General features: G+C 36.0%; 2 protein-coding genes across 3 annotated transcripts; both read right to left on the bottom strand.

The window, feature by feature from the left end:
- Positions 1–382: 382 nt before the first annotated feature.
- LOC111490555 (cyclic dof factor 4-like) lies at positions 383–1115 on the bottom strand. Its single transcript, XM_023139200.1, has one exon. The coding sequence runs from the start codon at positions 998–1000 to the stop codon at positions 533–535; it is 468 nt and encodes a 155-aa protein (XP_022994968.1). The 5' UTR covers positions 1001–1115; the 3' UTR covers positions 383–532.
- A 4983-nt stretch (positions 1116–6098) lies between these two features.
- On the bottom strand, positions 6099–14256 carry LOC111490553 (protein SCAR3-like). Of its 2 annotated transcripts, XM_023139195.1 has the most exons (9): positions 13901–14256; positions 12493–12656; positions 11560–11683; positions 11341–11470; positions 10795–10862; positions 7804–10720; positions 7596–7700; positions 6503–6610; positions 6099–6419 (listed from the first exon to the last, which is right to left on the bottom strand). In XM_023139195.1, the coding sequence occupies exons 1-9, from the start codon at positions 14053–14055 to the stop codon at positions 6369–6371; spliced, it is 3822 nt and encodes a 1273-aa protein (XP_022994963.1). In that variant the 5' UTR covers positions 14056–14256; the 3' UTR covers positions 6099–6368. The 2 variants fall into 2 exon arrangements, with proteins under 2 accessions (XP_022994963.1, XP_022994964.1); XM_023139196.1 differs by lacking the exon at positions 13901–14256 and having other exon boundaries at positions 11560–11694; positions 12493–12582.
- Between the last annotated feature and the right edge of the window lie 5043 nt (positions 14257–19299).

Raw genomic sequence — 19299 nt, 5'->3', positions numbered from 1 at the left:
TCGACTTACATGCATCTCAACTATATGTTGATCATAACATTCATGACATTACACCTGCGTGCACCTCAACTATCTATTGATTGTAGCATTCTTGATCTTATCATATGAGTTTTGAAATATCAACCCAAAATCGATAACAAACTCTCTCATTTCTTCCTCCCATGTCAGAAAGCTGGATCTTCATGGCTTTGCAAGAAAAAAATGATTAACAACTAAATAATACGCTTATTGAATGAATTAATCAAAACCCATCTAAAGAATTATTTTCCCTATTTTTCAATCAAGTAGCTTGTAATCATTAAGCATCTTAATCCTAATTTAATTGGGTGTTTATGTAATCAATTATAAAACATGGCTTTGACCTTTAAGAGAGTAATTATTGATGATGCTCAAGATCATAGCATTAAAAATCCAATCTTTTTTCTCCCAAAAACTATAAACAAAGTCTGTATTTGTACAAAAACAAGTTTCTTTTTTCAAATTAGAAATTCTTGACACAAGTAAAAAAATAAAAGGGAAAAAGGGATAGGAATCAACAGGTTTGACCATCTTGGCAATCTCTCCGCCGCTTCACCGGTGAAATTTGGTTGAAACCACCGTGCCACTCCTCCAACTCAAACGGCTGCACCGCCACCATCCCTGAAGAATCAAAGACACAATTCTCCGGCAACCCATCAAAGGTCCGACAAGGAGGTTTGGTTTTCCGGCGGCCGGCTCCGACGGGGACGTTGCGGAGGGCGCCACCGGCCGTCCAGTATCTCTGGCAGCCCTTACAGAAATGTCTTGGCTGATTAACGTTGTAGTTATTGAAATAACAAAATTTGGTGTCGGGGCTTTGGCATCTTGGGCAAGGAATCATCTTGTCCGGTTTTTTTTCAGCTGATTCTGATTTGTTGGTGTCTTCTTCTTTCATTTGCCTCTTATTTTGCAACACAATTGTTGTCCCAAATAGCTTGATTCCACCCTCGTCGTCTTCATACTTGTTTCTCTCCGCCATCATTGAGAGAGAGAGAGAGAGAGAGAGAGAGAGAGAGAGAGAGAGAGAGAGAGAGAGGCAGAGAGATAGGTGGTTTGGGAAATTGGGATTAAAAATGGGGACTTTATAATTGAAAGGAAAAAGGGGAAAAGGGTAAGTGAAGAGAGAGGTTGGTGAGAAGGAAAAGAAAAGGTTTGGATGAGCTTTTTGTACACATCATTGCTTCACTACATCATCATTATCATCTTCTTTCTTTCTTTTCAAACATTATAAAAATTTGATGATAATCATTGAGAGACGTCTTTCGATGGTTAAGGACCTGCCTCGAACAGAATAGAGAAGGAGAGAGTGATTCGGGAGGGATTTCTTCTTGTTAGCTAAAAAAGGTCAAAAATAGAGATTACATACACCCGACCCTAACCTAGTCTCTTTATTTCCTTCCTCGTGTATGTATAAGGTCGAATCCATTTGATTTCTAAAAAGGATTACTAATCCTTAACTTTTTGGGGAATCATTCATTAGTTGTTGTGAATTACTGGTTTTTCTCAATCTTTTTTATCTTAGTTCTGTAGGAGAAAGTCAGAAAGATTGAGAAATAAAACCATTTGATTTGATTCATTCTCAATAGCCATGTGATGATCATCTTAGGGTGATCCGGATGCTCCTATTACACTCGTAGTCACTGAAGGATGAGAACCAACTATGTAGTATCTACATCGAGAATTCAAGTATTGTATATGAGTAAGGGCAAAACGTACTAAAAGAACTCGCGTTGGTTTGTAGAGATAAATTTCACTCTTAGAAGCCGTTCAAAATAAGTAGATAATGTAATAGTATCGCAGGTGTGAGATCCCATATTTGTTGGAGAGGGGAGTGAAGCATTCCTTATAAGGGTAGGAAACATCTCCCTAGTACATACGTTTTAAAATCGTGATGCTAACGACAAATAGTAGTGGAGGGCTTCGGCTATAACAAATGGTATCAGAGCCAGTCATCAGACGGTGTGAGGCACTAGTTAGAGTAGGGCTAGACCCTTTTCATAAAAGAGTAGATTATGAAATCCCAAATCGGTTAAAGAGAGAAACAGAACCGTGCATTCTTTATAATGGTGTGGAAATCTCTCATTTTCAAGTTTTAAAACCATGAGATTGATGGTAATACATAACGGGTCAAAACAGACAAACAACAGTAAATGCAAAGAAATGTCATGACCATTAACGAGCTAAATCGGGATTTTGTTTTTCAAATGAGAGAGGATTTTAAAAAATATATATAAAATTCCATCACTCTCCCACAACTCTCCAACCCAAAATAATAATAATAATAATAATAATAATAATAAAGACAATTAATATATATATAAATAAAAATAAATAAAATAAAAATGATTTTGTCGTGTAATATATGGACTGGATCGGAATTAAAATTTCCACACATTATTTAATCTTTTGCTTTTCAAACAATCATTTTATGCTTATAATAATCAATAACACTTTTTTTAATTATAATAAATAATAACAATTTTTTTAATTATAATAATCAAGTGGTTTGAAAAATAATACCAAATTATTCTACCAACAATAAATTATTATGGATGATTGTTGGTAGCGTTATACTTAGGGTATATTTTTTTTTCATTATTATATCAATTATTTAGTTTATAATATGCTCTTTTTATTAATCTATAAAATTTTACAAATCTTAGCACATGGACAGAGTTGACATTCACATAAAAATTCTTCAAAAATTTTAACCCATCTTATTATAAACCCTATTTTTATTTTTATTTTGATACCTATTTTAAAAAATATATTCCCGAGGAATCAGAAAACTCAAAACAAAACGATTCTCAAATAGGCTTTAGCAAGTTGTTTTGGTTTTATGAAAAGAATATTTGAACTCTACGTAGAAACAGAGCAACTCAATAACTTTATTAAAGGAACAACCGAACATGATTTACTGATCTAAAAGTCTTTTTCGTTTCATATATATATCTATAAACATTGTACGATAAGAACCCACGTAGCAAATTTCGTTACTTTTTAAAACGAAAACGTATTCGGGGGTCGTAATCGAAATTTTTAAGATTGAATCGACTTTTTTAGGTGGGTTTGAATGCATGTATTTGGTGAGTTAACTTTGATGATACTTGGTTTTTTAAAAGGGTTATAAAGTTGGGGAATGCTTTTAATAAATGGATTTGCTTTAAATAAAGCAATCTTTTTTATAAACTTAATATGAAAGTAACCCTCTTTTCCAAGAACAGCTTTTTTTGCACTTGTATAATGATAGACAAAACACCATTTTTCATTGGAAAGAGATGCACTTTTGTTTGGGATGCTTTCCATCACTATTTCTTTCCTTTCTTTTTTCCATTTTTAAATTGGAAGATTTGATCTTTTTCATATTATAATGTATAAAGATATGTCTTTGATATGATATCTTCAGCTTGGTTTAGTATAGGTAGTTTTAAATATGATTGGTTCGTGTAATTGTTAAAATTAGTCACTGTTGCGAGTTGGAATTTGTGATACTCGAGTAAAAGAGACGTATATGAATGAACCGAGACTACATTCAAATGGGAGTGATTATGACGATAGGATGGTTAAGGAAAGCTTAAAAGAATTGAAAGACATTTACTTATATTAATAAGGTGCACTTCCTTTTTTGGTAACTCAATCATGGAGAGTATGGAGTAATTCTATTTTGGGTAACCTTTTGAAAACTTTGGTTTCAATAGCAAATGGCTTAGCCAGAGTCTTAGATCATGCAACATGGTCTCGACTCGCGTGCTACTTGTCATAATCGACGATACGATTGTGCCCTGAGAAAGTCGTCAAGGATAATAACTGGATTAAGTGGGGGAGAGTGTCACAACCTCATTGAAAGAAAGTAGGTTGTGACCCCGCATACAAGACACACAAGGAGCGACCCTCAAGTGATGCCTATCTGGCTACGTGAATGCCAAGATTGAGAAGTGTTATGATATAACCAATGAGAATGGTGCATCATCCAACACACCAAGAGCGTGCATTGAAACTAAGTCGAGGTATACCCAAGGTTCGAGAGAACGAGGCGACACTAGTGTTGAAGACAAGCTTAAAGAGGGTCAGGTAGGGCCACGGGCTGTAATCTCAGAAGTTGGAGTTTCGACACGCAACTCGAAAATTAAGTACATCTATATGAAAGATAAAACCTTGCTAAATTTTGGTGTCAATCGAGTACTCTACAAACTATGCACGAGATCGTATGTTCGCTCGCCAAAAAGACGTCTACTCAAGAAGGATTGACAATGCCTCAAAACGTATTATAGGGGAGGCATGGTGTGTCACAACATGGGTGAGCGTCTTGGGCATCATCCACTGAAAAGAGTCTTTCAAAGACAGAACCGGACGACGCGGGTGTGCCAGTATTGCGCGTCATCCTTTGAAAATGGTCTTTTAAGAACAGTACTGAACAACATCGGTGTGCCGATATTGTGTCTCAGCCCATGTGTCAGAGGTTAGATTATGCACCCGCTATCTGGAACGTACGCCGTAAATATTTAGCATGAACACAAGAGAGTTTGATGCTTGATGGAACCCAGATGGATGGATGTTCAGGAATGAAATATTTCTTATAAGGGTATAGAAATCTCTCCTTAGTAGACACGTTTTAAAAATCGTAAAGCTGACAACAATACATAATGCGTTAAAATAGATAATATCTACTAGGGGTAAGTTTGAGCTATTACTAATGGTATTACAATAGATACCACGAACTCTTAAATGTCTCAGGATGGAAGATAAAAATTCCATTTTGAAGTGGTCTAAAGCCATAATGTAAACTTGGAGTAAACCTAGCTTGGCTTGGCTTGATGTTAGACACAAAAATTTCTTTAATTTTATACCTATTATCAATTACTTTTTAAAAATTTTGGTGTCGTCGGTATGAAAAGTTCTTAATGTTAGTTGAGTATCCGGTTCTTCAATAGATTGACTCGTAATAATACCTACGGCTTCTTCCAATTCGATCAGGTCCCTGTGAGTAGGACTTCGTCCATAACATAATCGGCAGATCCAAGATGTACTCCTACAAGTAAATTTACTATCTATATCTATACCAACAAGGTGCACGTTCTTTTTCATTAATTCAATCATGAACTCCAAAGTTAAGGACATGGGTCGAAATTCATGAGTTTTAAATCAGTACCGCATGTTTCTTGATATCACCTAATCGTTTATTAGACAAATTATATATGCCGTTTAAGAACCTATTAAATATAACTTTAACCTGAGACGTATGGGAAGACTTAGCGCAGCACTTAATTCAATAATGTTGGAGTTTCTTCCATTGGAAGTTGCTCTTTCTTGGTCAATAAAATTCTGTAGTTTCTGGGATATTACAATCCAAGGCTTGACCCTTCTTTTTTTTTTTTTTTATAAGTATTTCTTTGAATGATTCTTCGAAGACTTTACCAACGTACTTTACTTCCCCTTTTGGTCTTCTTACATGGTATGCAACACTTTTTCGAACTCTTTATTTCTTTTCTTTTCCGTCCATGAATGATGCCAAAACGTTAACTTTCGTAGGGAGGAAAAGGTCAATCTAATCCGATCAGAATAGATACGGATTAGAAAGACTGACTGTAACGAGCTTAAGCCCACCACTAACTGATATTGTCTTCTTTGGGCTTTCCCTTTCCCTTTCAGACTTTCTCTCAACGTTTTTAAAACGTATCGGCTAGAGAGAGGTTTCTACACCCTTATAAAAAAAATACTCCATTTTCCTTTCCAACCGATGTGGGATCTCACAATCCACCCCCCTTCAGAGTCCAACGTCCGCATTGGCACACCACCTAATGTCTGACTCTAATACCATTTGTAACAGCTCAAGCCTGTCTGACTCTAATACCATTTGTAACAGCTCAAGCCTGTCTGACTCTAATACCATTTGTAACAGCCCAAGCCTACTACTAACATATATTGTCCTCTTCGGACTTTTCCTTTTAGGCTTTTGGACTTCCCCTCAAGGTTTTTAAAACGCATCTGCTAGGAAAATGTTTCCACACCCTTATAAACAATGCTTCATTCTCCTCCTCAACCGATATGGGATCTCATAAAGACAATTAAAGAGACGGAGAAAAAGCTAAAAGAATCGAATTTACAACCATTTTCAGGCTTTCTTTTATGCACTCTATTGCTTGCTGCAGCCTGCAAGTATGGTGAAACATATCTTTCCCAGCACCTAATACGTAATTCTCAATGCTTACAAGGAATTAACAAGTTCTCTAAGGGAATATAAGTCAAAAAGGAAGCTTATTCACAAGACATACCATGAGTTTTATTACATATGCAACTATTAGCATCTTTATGAGAGTTGTCTCTGGGAAACATAGGTTTCATATCTACAATCAGGCATCACTCCAAGAATCGTCATCTTCGCCGTTGTCACTTCCAACAGCCTGCGAAATGACTCAAATAGTTATGGCGAGTCTTTCATGTATATATATAGTGTGCATAGTTGGAAAACAAGACAATGAAGAACCTGGCGAATCGCGTTGGCTTTCTCCAAAATTGCTGTGACTTTGACATGGGTAGCAGGTCCTGCTGTAGTGCTGGCCTTCTCAGTCATTGTAGGTCTTAGGTTGAATGACTGGGGATAACATGGTCGAGAAAAGTTATTAGCATGAACTATATAACTTTTGATCTTATTTGAACAAAGGAAATCTTGGCTACAAAAATTATGATATAAGAATCTTCAAGGGCAGCTTTCAGAATTTAGTATAGAGGCAAATGTCTAGTTAATATAATAAGAATGCTACGAATGCGTCACAAACATGATCGCCAACGTGAGTTCATGCGTATGATCTCCGAATGCACAAATGCTAATGTATGCATGGTATGGCCTTGGTATTAGTATAGAGTTGAACTGACAACATAACCAAGTTGTATACTTGGATGATTTGATTTGCCGAGCTTTCTGCAAGAAATAAAACTGACCATATATCATATTGTGAGATCTCACATTGGTTGGGGAAAGAACGAAATACCCTTTATTAGGGTGTGGAAACCTCTCCCTAGCAAACACGTTTTAATAACCATGAGGGAAAGCTCAAAAAAGACAATATCTGCTAGCGGTGGGCTTGGACAGTTACAAATGGTATCAGAGCTAGACGCCGGACGATAAGCCAGTGAGGAGGCTAAGCCTTGAAGGGGAGTGGACACGAGGCAGTGTGCTAGCAAGGATGCTAGCCCCAAAAGGGGTAGATTGGGGGGGTCCCACAGTGCTAGCGAGGACGCTGGGCCCCGAAGGGGGGTGGGGGGTGGATGGGATCCCACATCGATTGGAGAAGGGAACAGTGCCAGCGAGGACGCTGTGCCCCGAAAAGGGGTGGATTGTGAGATCCCACATCGGTTGGAGAGGAGAATGAAACACCCTTTATAAGAGTGTGGAAACCTCTCCTTAGCATACACATTTTAAAAACCTTAAGGGAAATCCCAAAAGAGAATACCCAAAAAAGACAATATCTACTAGCGGTGGGCTTGGGCCATTACACGGTAATTCAAAATCCATCAGAATCAAACCAAATCAATAAAAGAAAACGAATGTTAAACAAAAGCGTAAGAAAATTGCTTACTTTTTCTCTAATTTGTTGCAGAAAATCTTCCCTCGCATCCATCACTTGGCCATTTCCGATGCGGTTTAGTTCTTTTTTACCATCCACCATCACTTGTTCTGGCTTCTACATTCAATAATAAATGTATAAACAATTAGAACTTCCCACGCCTTGAGTCATCCTGGTTGTTTATGTTTGCTATCAAAATAACCACTATACTACTATTTACCTTGTCATTTAGCTTGGTTGCAATGGGCTCATGAGTTATTTGCTGCTGCAAGACAATCGGTTCCACCTGTTCCGACCGAGCAGATAAATCCTTTAGGTCTTCGGACACATTCAAGGATGTTTTTGATACACACCATTGTGCAGGAGGAAGAGGAGGCACAGCGGGAACAGGATTATCTGAACATTGCGGCTTAAGAAGATTCATTGCATCAATATCATCAATTCTTTCACTCATTACAGTGTTCACAATGTCAAAACATGGAAGATCAAGTAACGGACCCGAAAACGAATCATCCATGCCCTCCGTAGTGTACAAATTTTCACTTTCACCGTCCACAGTAGTCCCAATTTTTGTGATTCCCTCAAATGATGATGCCATCTGTGATATGTGTAAATCATACGAATTCTTGCGCGTGCTTTCTGAAACGTCGTCTGATTCCCACAGGTCAGAATTCGACTTGGAGCGATCACTAAGACAATCATCTGACATACATGGAGATGATCTACAGAACGTGTCGTCGTCATCATACTCAGAGCCAATCTCATGCCCAGAAATAGACTCCTCGGGAGCCAACTGAAACAATGGAAATATGTCGTTCGTGCTTCCTTGGCCTTCACTGTCGTCGGGAAATCTCAATTTCAATTTTGAAATTTCAAAACCAGAAACAGGATGGAAAGAGATTTTCATGTGATCAAGTGGGGGTGAAGGAGGACATGAATCTGGACCAGACGTAGTCTCAAATCTTTCGTCTTGTATTAGCGTTAGTTTTCTATGAAAGCCATTTACAAGCAATTGATGGCCAAGTCCAGAATTCTGACTGGAATCTTCATCTTTCTCCATAATGGTTTTTTCCATATCATTCATATGGACACAACTAGATCCATTGCTTGAATGATTAATATCAAGACTTTCATCTCTTGACAATATCCGAGACGTATCGTATTTCTGATCATCGTGATGCAATGAGGACTTTTTAGAAGTTGAATCATTCTCATTGTTAATAGCATCTTTGGGAAAAGTACCCATTTTCATTTCTTGTGCATTACCATTGATCAAAAACGCATGATGAGAAGGGCCATGTTTCTCGCCTTTACTCGCGTCCTCACGAGAAGCATTTGAAACAGCCCAAGAAGGAGGTTTTGATGGCTGAAGTCCAAGCAAGCCACCATTAGTCCAGAACTTATCTAACGGATTGCTGGAGAAAGAAGCTTTTTCAGATTCATGTGATTCGTGCACCGTGTTCAATAATTTAATTCCTGACTGATCCTCGAAACTAGAAGTGGAGTCAGGAGGGAAGGAGTCACTGATATCAGATTCTGATATGGAACTTTCCTTGTCATGCAAATTAGTTACTAGGGGATCGTCGAGGTTAGAATCCTTCACGGCGTTTTCGAGCCTTTGATCATGGTAAAAACTATCTGAAGAAACTAAATTTGGCAGACTGGACATCATACATTTGTCAAAGGACGTTTGAGGCTCATTACTCGGGTTAAGAATCGAAATATCAGGATCCAAACTCAATTCAAGGACATCATGCACTGGTTCTACTACTTCACACTTTATAGTGGATGAGCATGGCTCGACTTCTCGTTTCGTCTGACAATCAAGGTCACTTTCAGATTCTGACTCAATGGTGTTGAGGGCATCCATATAATTATCCGTTTCACTTTCAACTTCATCGATTACATTCCCGTCATTAACGGATTCTAGCAGGTGGCCATTACTAGCAGGCGTGCTCGTTTGTTCATCATTTCTGAGGTAAAAGCCTTCCATTTCCTGAGGATCGGTAGATTCAGGTATAGGAAAATTATATTCTTCATCTTTATCATGCTGTTGACGCCTTGACTCCCCTATCTCCACTTTTTCACTATCACCCTGTCGACTACCCGGCTCCACCATTTCTGGCTTTTCTATGCCACCCTGTTGAGTCCTTGGCTGCACAAGTTCCTCCATTTTACTAACATCCTGTTGAGTCCTGGGCTGCACAAGTTCCTCCATTTTACTAACATCCTGTTGAGTCCTGGGCTGCACAAGTTCCTCCATTTTACTAACATCCTGTTGAGTCCTGGGCTGCACAATGTCTGCCATTTCACTGACACCCTTTTGAGTCCTTGGCTGCAGATTTTCTATCATTCCTGTACCATCCTGTTGGGACCCTGTCTGCACAATGTCGTCCATTCCTCTGACATCCGTTCGAGCCCTAGGCGGCACATGTTCCACCATTTCTCTAACATCCTGTTGGGACCTTGGCTGCACAATTTCTGCCCTTTCTCTAACACCCTTTTCAGTCCTTGGCTGCACAATTTCTGTCATTTCAGTAACATCCCGTCGGGACTTTTTCTCCAACATTTCTGCTATTTCTCTAACTCTCTTTTGAGTCCTTGGCTGCACAATTTCTTCCTTTTCTCTAACATCCTGTTGGGACCTTGGCTGTATAATTTCTTCCATTTCTTCGACATCCTTTCCGGTTCTCGGCTGCATAATTTCAGCCATTTCTCTAACATCCTGTTGACCTATTGGCTGCAACATTTCTATCTTTTCTACACTATCTTGCTGATTCCTGGGCTTCCTTATTTCTGCCTTTTCATCCCATGTTACATGAGAACAGAAACTCAAATCAATTGGATCATCTAGTTCAAATTGAAATTTATCATCTACCATCCTACTTTGTTCATCTGAGGCAAATGAATCAACAGCATCATTAAACTGCATCATGCTTGAATTTGAAGATTTCCTAAATTCCTGTTTTTTAGTTGGCAAGGAAGAATCTAATTTCGTAACGCTTCCGGTATATCGTGACCCAGTTCCGGAATCAAAAGAATTTGAAGACTCCCCAGCATCTGATTTCATCCTCATATCAGCTGTAGCAGTTTGAGAAAAGGAAGCTACTTCATTGGAAATGGAGTTAAACTGCAAGCTGCATATCTAGTTGTCAGTGTTCTATTCAACTAAAGATGGAATGTCCAAAATCTAACTGTTAGTTTGTAATACCTGCTATTAAAACTGGGAATTGATGCACCACATGTCACTTCTCCATTGCGCATCATCGATCGTTTTCTCTGTGCGTTGTTAATTTATTTGTCAAAATGATAGAGCCAATCTTTGATTTCAAGAATATTAAATAAAACAATGACTCCATATTCTTGACCACTTGAACAGTATCTGTTCTATAGGTTGTACTGCTTTCCCTTGAGTTCTAACGTTAATGGCTTACCTAGCAGATATTGTCCTCTTTGGGCTTTCCCTTCAAGGGCTTCCCCTCAAGGTTCCTTGATTGGAAAAAAGAACGAGTGCCAGCGAGGATGCTGGGCCTTGAAGGGGGTGGATTGTCACATCCCACATTGGGGTGGAGAACGAAACATTTTTTATAAGGGTGTAGAAACCTCTCCCTAGCAGACACGTTTTAGAAACCTTGAAGGGAAGCCCGAAAGGGAAAGCCCAAAGAGAACAATATCTACTAGCGGTAGGCTTGGACTTTGGGCTGGCCACTTATTTGAGAAGTGCACATAGCACAACCCCTAGATTTTCAGTACATACCTTGATCTTTTGAGCCTTTTTATCACTTCGAACCTTCTCCAAGCTTACTTTTCCTGAGGTTGATATTCTTCTGAAGAATGTTGGATCTGAATAACGCTTTAAACAAGATCCAGGACCCCCCGTATCAAATCTAATGGAGAGAAGAACAACATTGTCAAGCTTGCCTCTCATTTTCAATAAGAAGAAATATGTTAAACAACGATAACGAACTGAACATACTTGTCGAGCAAATGAAGTTGCGGAGGATCACGACATTCTTCATAGGAATCCATAATAAATCGTGGCAAATCATGATAGATGAAGTGATTTTGGTCTGTTTGAATACGAGGATGCCACTCAGAACCTGCAAAGCAACTGCTTTACATTATGCAAATATCAAATGTTGCTAAAATGCTATAGTTGTAACTGCGCTGCTCTAAAGCTCATCTACACAAACCCAGTTTATGAAGATAAGTTCGTGAACAGTACCGAGTTAAAATAAACTAGGATCACTCATCCTGTCAGTGAATCAGAAAACTACCTCCTTCAAACATTCACTTTGCAGCTAAGAAGCACAGACGTTTAGTTTGGATAGTGTGTGTTGGACACTTCGACACTTATTGGACATGCATCACACACTTGTTAGAACAATAGATACGAATCAAACACTAATCGTATCAAGTGAATATGAGTCCAGCGTTTGACAGACATATGAAATGCTTGTTAAGCATTCTAAATAGATATAAATAAACATGTCCTTATCGTGTACATGTCCTTTAGTTTTTTAAAATGACATGTCACTGTGTCTAAGCTGTGTTGTGTCGTGTCGTGTCTATGTTTCGTATCTGTATCCGTGCTTCTTAGCCAAGAAATATTTAACACTCATGTTGGTTAGATAACAGAGAATACACAGAAGAAGTGAGGTACAAACAATATCATATGGCTGGAGTCTGTATTTTAGCCAATAAATAGTAGTTTGTGTACGTGTTTACGGGTCGGGGGTGCAGTTTAGTGCAGTTCCTCTTCATTTTTACGAATTAATCCATACTGACAAGGGATTCTCTATTCAGGTCCAGAGTATTTACAACGGACAAGTCGATAGCACCAAAAAAGTTGAAATAAATAATGTTTTAGTCTAAGTAATCAATGATTTAGGTAGCAATTGAGTCATACCAGCTGTGTAAGCAAAATGAATATGACTTGTTTGAGCTAGTATTGCCTTCTCTAGGGAAGGAAGGGCAGCTTCAATATGTTTGACACGAGCCATCACATTGCGGCTCCTGGAAGCTGTTGCCATCACCTGTTCCTGCAAGCCATGAAAAACCTCCCCCGCAAATCTACAACACAGGATGATACCATCCCAGTCAGTATAAATGTTGTTTAACAACATACTTGCATTGCACAAAGGACCAAGCAAAGTGAAAGTGTTTTTCAAAGACCCTATATGCATATCAACACAAAGACGATGATCATCTTTCAGACAACTTACAGACGAACTCTATATGCATATCAACACAAAGGGGGGTGGATTGAGGGGTCTCGCATCAATTGGAGAAAGGGAATGAGTGCTAATGAGGACGTTCGGGGGCCAGCCGATGTGAGATCTCACTCCCTTTCTCCAACCGATGTGAGATCTCACAATCCACCCCCTTTTAGGGCCCAGTGTCCTCATTGGCACTCGTTCCCTTCTCCAATCGATGTGGGGCTCCAGAGGTTTCCACACCCTTATAAAGAATGTTTCATTCTCCTCCTCAACCAATGTGGGATCTCACAATCCACCCCCCTTTGGGGCCCAACGTACTCGCTGACACTCGTTCCCTTCTCCAATCAATGTGGGACCCCCCAATCCACTCCCCTTCAGGGCTCAGCGTCCTTGCTAACACATTGTCTCGTGTCCACCTCCCTTCAGGGCTCAACCTCCTTGCTGGCACATCGCCCTGTGTTTGGTTATGATACCATTTGTAAAGGCCCAAGCCCATTGTCCTCTTTGAGTTCTCCCTTTCGAGCTTCCCCTCAACGTTTTAAAAACGCGCTTGCTAGATAGAGGTTTCCACACCTTTATAAAGAATGCTTCTTTCTCCACCCCAACTAATATGGGATCTCACACTCACCCTAACTACAATGTAACATTCTAAAAAAAAAAGAAGAAAAAAGCGAAAGAGTTAGGGGGCTAAACACTCACCAAGTCACTGAGTCTGTCACATTCTAAGAGAACTTCTCAATAACTAGTAGAGATGAAATGAATCATGAAAAAACATAATTAAAAAAGAATTAGAATCCCAACCAAATAACTCTGATTTGATTGTCTCCTTCCCATATCTGTTTCCTAAACAAGATACAAAAATGAAGTTCCCCTTCAAGGAACTAATCAATTTCCAAGTGAATTTCAACATTCCCAAACATTCCTTCCATTTCCAGATGTGAAAATAACTCCACTAATTCCCTAACTTAGATTAATCTAAGAGAACACGGTACGAGACCTAAGAAATATCTAGAAACAAGAACATAAATACATTCAATACTCGAAACTAAACCGTCGAAGCATAATATATATAGAGCAGGGAAAGCAAAAGAAACATACTCCGCAAGATCACCCAACTGCCTCAAGATCCCAACGAGGCCAGCAACGGCTACACCGTCAAGCACAGCTTTGGGATCTTCATTATTGGCCTCCTTGTAGAGATGGGGCTTTCCAAGCCCGAATTGGCTTTTGACCTGCACCCTGACGAGCGGCATCTTCCCCTAATTCCCCTGCGCTGCTCTCGGCATTGGAGGAAGTGGATTGGAAGGGAAAGGCGGTGAAATTGTAGGTGACTGAAGGGATAAGGGAAGAGAGAGAAAGAGAGAGAGTTGTTGTGGGGATTGGAGCAGCTCAGCTGCCGAACAGAGGGAGCTTCTCTGAGCTTTGTAGGACATTGCCAACTCCTGAAGCCATTCCTTTTCAAAAAATAATCACAAAAATAATATTCATATATTAATTACACTCCAACAATTAAAAAACAAAATCTAAAATACCCAAAACCCACCATTGTTTGAGGAAAATGACATCTCTATCCCTCTCTGACGTGTCAGCCTTCGATTGGTTACAGTTTGATAGGGCCTCATATTAGCTGGACTCATAAGTGTTCGCAAGCACCAATTTTTTTTATGACGTCATTTATTATCTTTTAAAAATTATACCAAAATTTAACTCCAAAAATATTGGTTAAAGTAAAGTTTACTTTGTTTTTATCATTATTAAAAACAAATTTTTTATATTTTTAATTATTTGTCTAATAGTCATTTAAATTAATGAATTGTATCAATAAATTTAATTTTGTGTCTTCTATAATACTAAATTTTAAATCAATTTAAATAGATATTAATATATAATTAAAAAAACAAGGAATACTTGTGAGATCCTAAGTCGTCAGTTAGGAAGAAGAACAAAACATCATTTATAAGGGCGTGAAAACCTTTCCCTAGTCAACGTATTTTTAAAACCGTGAGGAAAAGTTCGAAAGAAAAAGTCCAAAAATGAAAATATCTACTAGCGGTGGGTTTGGGCCATTACAAATGGTATTAGAGTCAGTCATCGGGCAACACGAGGCAGTGTGTCAGTAAGAACACGGGACCTCTAGGTTGTTACAAATGGTATTAGAGTTAGTCACCGAGCGATGCACCAGTAAAGACGCTAAGCCCCATAAATATTATTTAATGAAACATAAGTTTAAATTTAAAATTAAAAATATAATATTTTAAAATTTAAGAAATTTTTTTTTTTTTTAATGGGAAGTTCTGAAGTCTTTTTCATATACTAAATATTGACAATGACAGTTTTTGGTCCAATTAGATTATATTTAAATAAATAAAGTGAAAAACATTAATTAATTAATAAAATAAAATAAAAAAGGAAATTGACTGATTGGATAACGAATGGTCGCTTTTAATTCGCACTTAATTTGGGACAGAAATATTTCACCTTCCCATCACATTACAATATTTTAATTTTGTGTAATTTTTTATTCAAAAAATAAAAATTACAATAATTATAAACAATTAGAAAAAATAAAATTAAATGCATTAATCTTAGTATCTTTATTAAGTAAATTATATAAATGAAACTTTTGACGAATTTTTAAAAATAAAAAATAAAATTTAATTAAGAAAAAATTATAATGAGTGAAATGAGCTGACATGTGTACGGCTGTGTTATTTTAGGTAGAAATGGACAATAATAATATAAATAAATGCAATGTATAGATCTGAATTTATTACTTGATTTGACTTTTTCCACTTTTTTTAATTATTTAATTTTGTCTCATTCCAGCTAGAGTAACTTCTATTTTTGTATCTTAGTTTAAAATAATCTATGTCACTTAATTCCATTATTTAATGTGACATGTTTATTTGGAGTAGTAATAATTGAAGATTTGAAATAAGATCGTCTTTATTTGTAATCAATTGGCGCAACCCCTAAAATCGACGGTAGCGTCATGAAGATAAATAGGAATAGAAAATAGTCGATAATCAAGATTGTTTTGTGGTGTTCCGACGATATAGATGAATTTTTATTAGCAAAAGCTGACGACATCTCGAGACTTGAGATTTCATTATCGTGAATGAGTTGTGTCGCTGGGAACAAAAATGACAAGATGAGATGCGACATTGCAAATGAGAGACTGTAGCCTAGACGATTGAATATGCATGCACAGACAGTGTGTGTTAGATTCTGCATGAGTTGTGTTCATTTGGCGAAGGAGAATTTCGTCTAATGTAAATGTAAATGGGGCTTGAGTTCCTATTAAAACTTGTCATAAGTGTGTCAAGATCAAGATATTGCACGGTTGAAAGTGTACGTTCGACATTTTATCATCTTCAATTAGCATAATCCCTAAAATCGATAGTAATTTGCTTCCTTGGAATAACGGGAATAAGAAATGCTCATAAACTATGTACCTTATCTAAAACTACTCGTAAACTAAAAAAAAAAAAATCTAAAAAATACCATTAATTTAAAATAAAATATCCTTACCCTTTTAATAATATTTCAAAAAGATTTTAATTTTTAAAAGTTTCATTATTACCCTTCATTTACCATATTTAAAAATTACTAGTAAAATTTTAAAAATAGCATTAAAATAAAATTATCATTGTAAATATATGGATGAAAATCGTCTCTCAATACCTCAGATTATTTACAAACGTTTTCACGTTAGAGTAAAAGTATTTTTTAATTTATTTAAAAAAAATGTAAAAGTATTAATAATATATTTAAAAAATCAGCTAAAATGAAATTATTTTAAAAATTCAACAATATTTTTAAGCAAGGTATTAATTATCCAAAACTAACTATAAAAATATTTTTTAATTTTTTTAAAATTTTTTAATTGTATTAAGTTAAAATCCAAAATTTAATAGTATTTTTTAAATATTAATTTAACCTATAATTTTAAATTAAAATAAAATAAAAACAAATTAAAATTAAATATTTAAAAATAGAAGAATCATTTTACTATATATTAAAAAATATAAAAATTATGTTAAATAAAAAGTCAATAATTGTGTCAGACACACTCAATTTCTCAATTAATAGGTCATATTCAATGAAAAGTGAACTTAGGCATATTTCACATAGTCAACGGTCAACTCAAAAAAAAGGACCAAAATTATACTTTTTATATTTATGCTAAAAATGATTAACATTATGATAAATGCTATTTTTTTTTAATTTAATTACTCTGTTTTATTTATTTAATTATTTAATTATTTTTTAAAATGTTTAAGAATAAGTTTTTCCACGGGATAATATGAGGTCTCACAATTCACTTTATTGGGAGCCAGCATTCTCACTGTCGCACTACCGGGTGTCTAACTCTAATGCAATTTGTAACAATTCAAGTTCACACCAGTAGATATTATCTGCTTTAACTCATTACGTATCGTCGTTGACTTTGCCGTGTTAAAAAACAAGTCTTTTAAAGAAATATTTTTACACCCTTATTAGAAATGATTCATTCTCATCTTTAACTGATATGAAATCTCACGGTTGAAAAGAAGTGACCAATTTAATGATTTAATAATCAAGTTTCATCTTAATGGTCAATTTTACCAAATTTGATATTTTTTAATTATTTTTTATTGTATTCTATAATTTTTCAATTATTTTATGTTTAAAATTCCAAATAAATATGTTTTAACTAATAAATTTTTTTAAATTGAATTTAATTTTTAATTATCTTAAAACGTTGTTTTTACTCCGAGTGGAATGATGCATTAACGAAGCATTCAACCTCTAACCCTTGCCAGAAATTGAAATAAGATGTGTATTACTTTATTTTGAACCATTATAGTAAACAATGGATTTGATCGTGATTAAAAAAGAGAAAGGTATCTCATCTCGAAAGTCTCAAATGGCCAACTATTGTTCCCAATTACGTATAAACTCGAAAGCACTTTGAGGAATGTTTAGCAAATAAATGCCGTTATCCCGAGCATACCAAATGCAAGACCGAAAATTGCAATGAGAAGCTAGCCACTCGCTTTTCTCTCTCCAAAATACTTCGAAGTTGGCGTGTTGGTTAGTTGAAGTTCTTAGGGTACACCAAAAGAGCGTAGTCGAAATTATATTCTCCTTGAATTGCCATTTATAAGTCTGACCATTTGTTACATTATGGTCACCCAAATTGTCATCTTTTGATTTGCAATGAACGAACAAGACCCGATTTTGACCAAGCTCGTTCACAATCCCCACGGTCCATTCACTCAATGGCCTCGTGTACTTTGAATTCACTGCAGCTAAGCACGACGTTCTATTCTAAAATTGGATGTATTTTTTAAATTGAATTATAATTTTTAACCTTTTTAAATTAATAGTTTTTGTTTTTTTAGACAAACTAATAATATATATTTTAACCTCTTATGAATTTTCTTGACACCCATCTAAGCTAGAACAAATCATACTGAAATAACTCTTAAAAAAACAATGAATAGGTAACGAATCGATGTCATAGAGGATACAGAGAAATGTCAGGGCCATCAAAGACCGAATTCAAATTTCGTGATGTGCTCTAAAACAAATACAAGTTTTAGTAAATTTCGTGATGAACTTCTACCAAACAAGAAATTATCAAATGGGTCGGGGGCATGTTGACTCAAATTTTTACAACTTCTACATTATTTATACTCCGAAGATTTATCAGACAACTTAAAAAGTTGATTCAAAATTGACAGATAAAAAAATTAACTAGTGAAAAAAAAAAAATCAAACATTTTAATGTTGAATGATGAAAGTCCTACATCGGTTAATTTAGGAAATGATCATGGGTGACAAGACTCCAAAGGAGTCGAGCCTCGATTAAGAAGAGGCGTGCTTTGTTCGAGGGGAGGTGTTGGATGATGAAAGTCCGACATTGACTAATTTAGAGAATGATTATGAGTTTATAAACAAGGAATACTCTCTCCTATTGGAGTGAGACTTTTGGGAAGCCTAAAGCAAAACTACGAGACTTTATGCTCAAAGTAGACAATATCGTATCATCGTGTCGTGTCAGTTAGATAGGAAAACATAATATTTTTTTAAAATAATACAAATTTAAAATTTTATTTTTATTTTGTGTATTTGATTTAATAATGAAGCAATCTGAGTGGTTGGGATTCACCATACATTAATGCTCGTCTTCTTAATAAGATATTAATTTATATTTCAGGTGAAGAAATTAAAATATATTTTTAATTTTTTTTTAACTTTTAATAAAATATAAATGACAGACGAATTTAAAATTAAAAGAAATAGAAAAAGAAAAAAAAAACTCTGCCTCGATTCACGGTACAAGTATTTATTATAATATTTATTTTTCATTCCAAAGCAGAGAATTCACGTGATATCCACGTGCTCTACATGCACACACAGCTGTTCACCAAAACAAATATTAATTAAAATATATTTTGAATATTGTGTTTTTTTTTTAATGAAAAAATATATGTATTCATAATATTTTA

Source organism: Cucurbita maxima, unplaced genomic scaffold (genome assembly GCF_002738345.1).
Source record: "Cucurbita maxima cultivar Rimu unplaced genomic scaffold, Cmax_1.0 Cma_Scf00015, whole genome shotgun sequence".
Taxonomy (NCBI): Eukaryota; Viridiplantae; Streptophyta; class Magnoliopsida; order Cucurbitales; family Cucurbitaceae; genus Cucurbita; species Cucurbita maxima.
The sequence above is the reverse complement of the archived record's forward strand: the minus strand, read 5'-3'. Positions and strand labels throughout refer to the sequence as shown.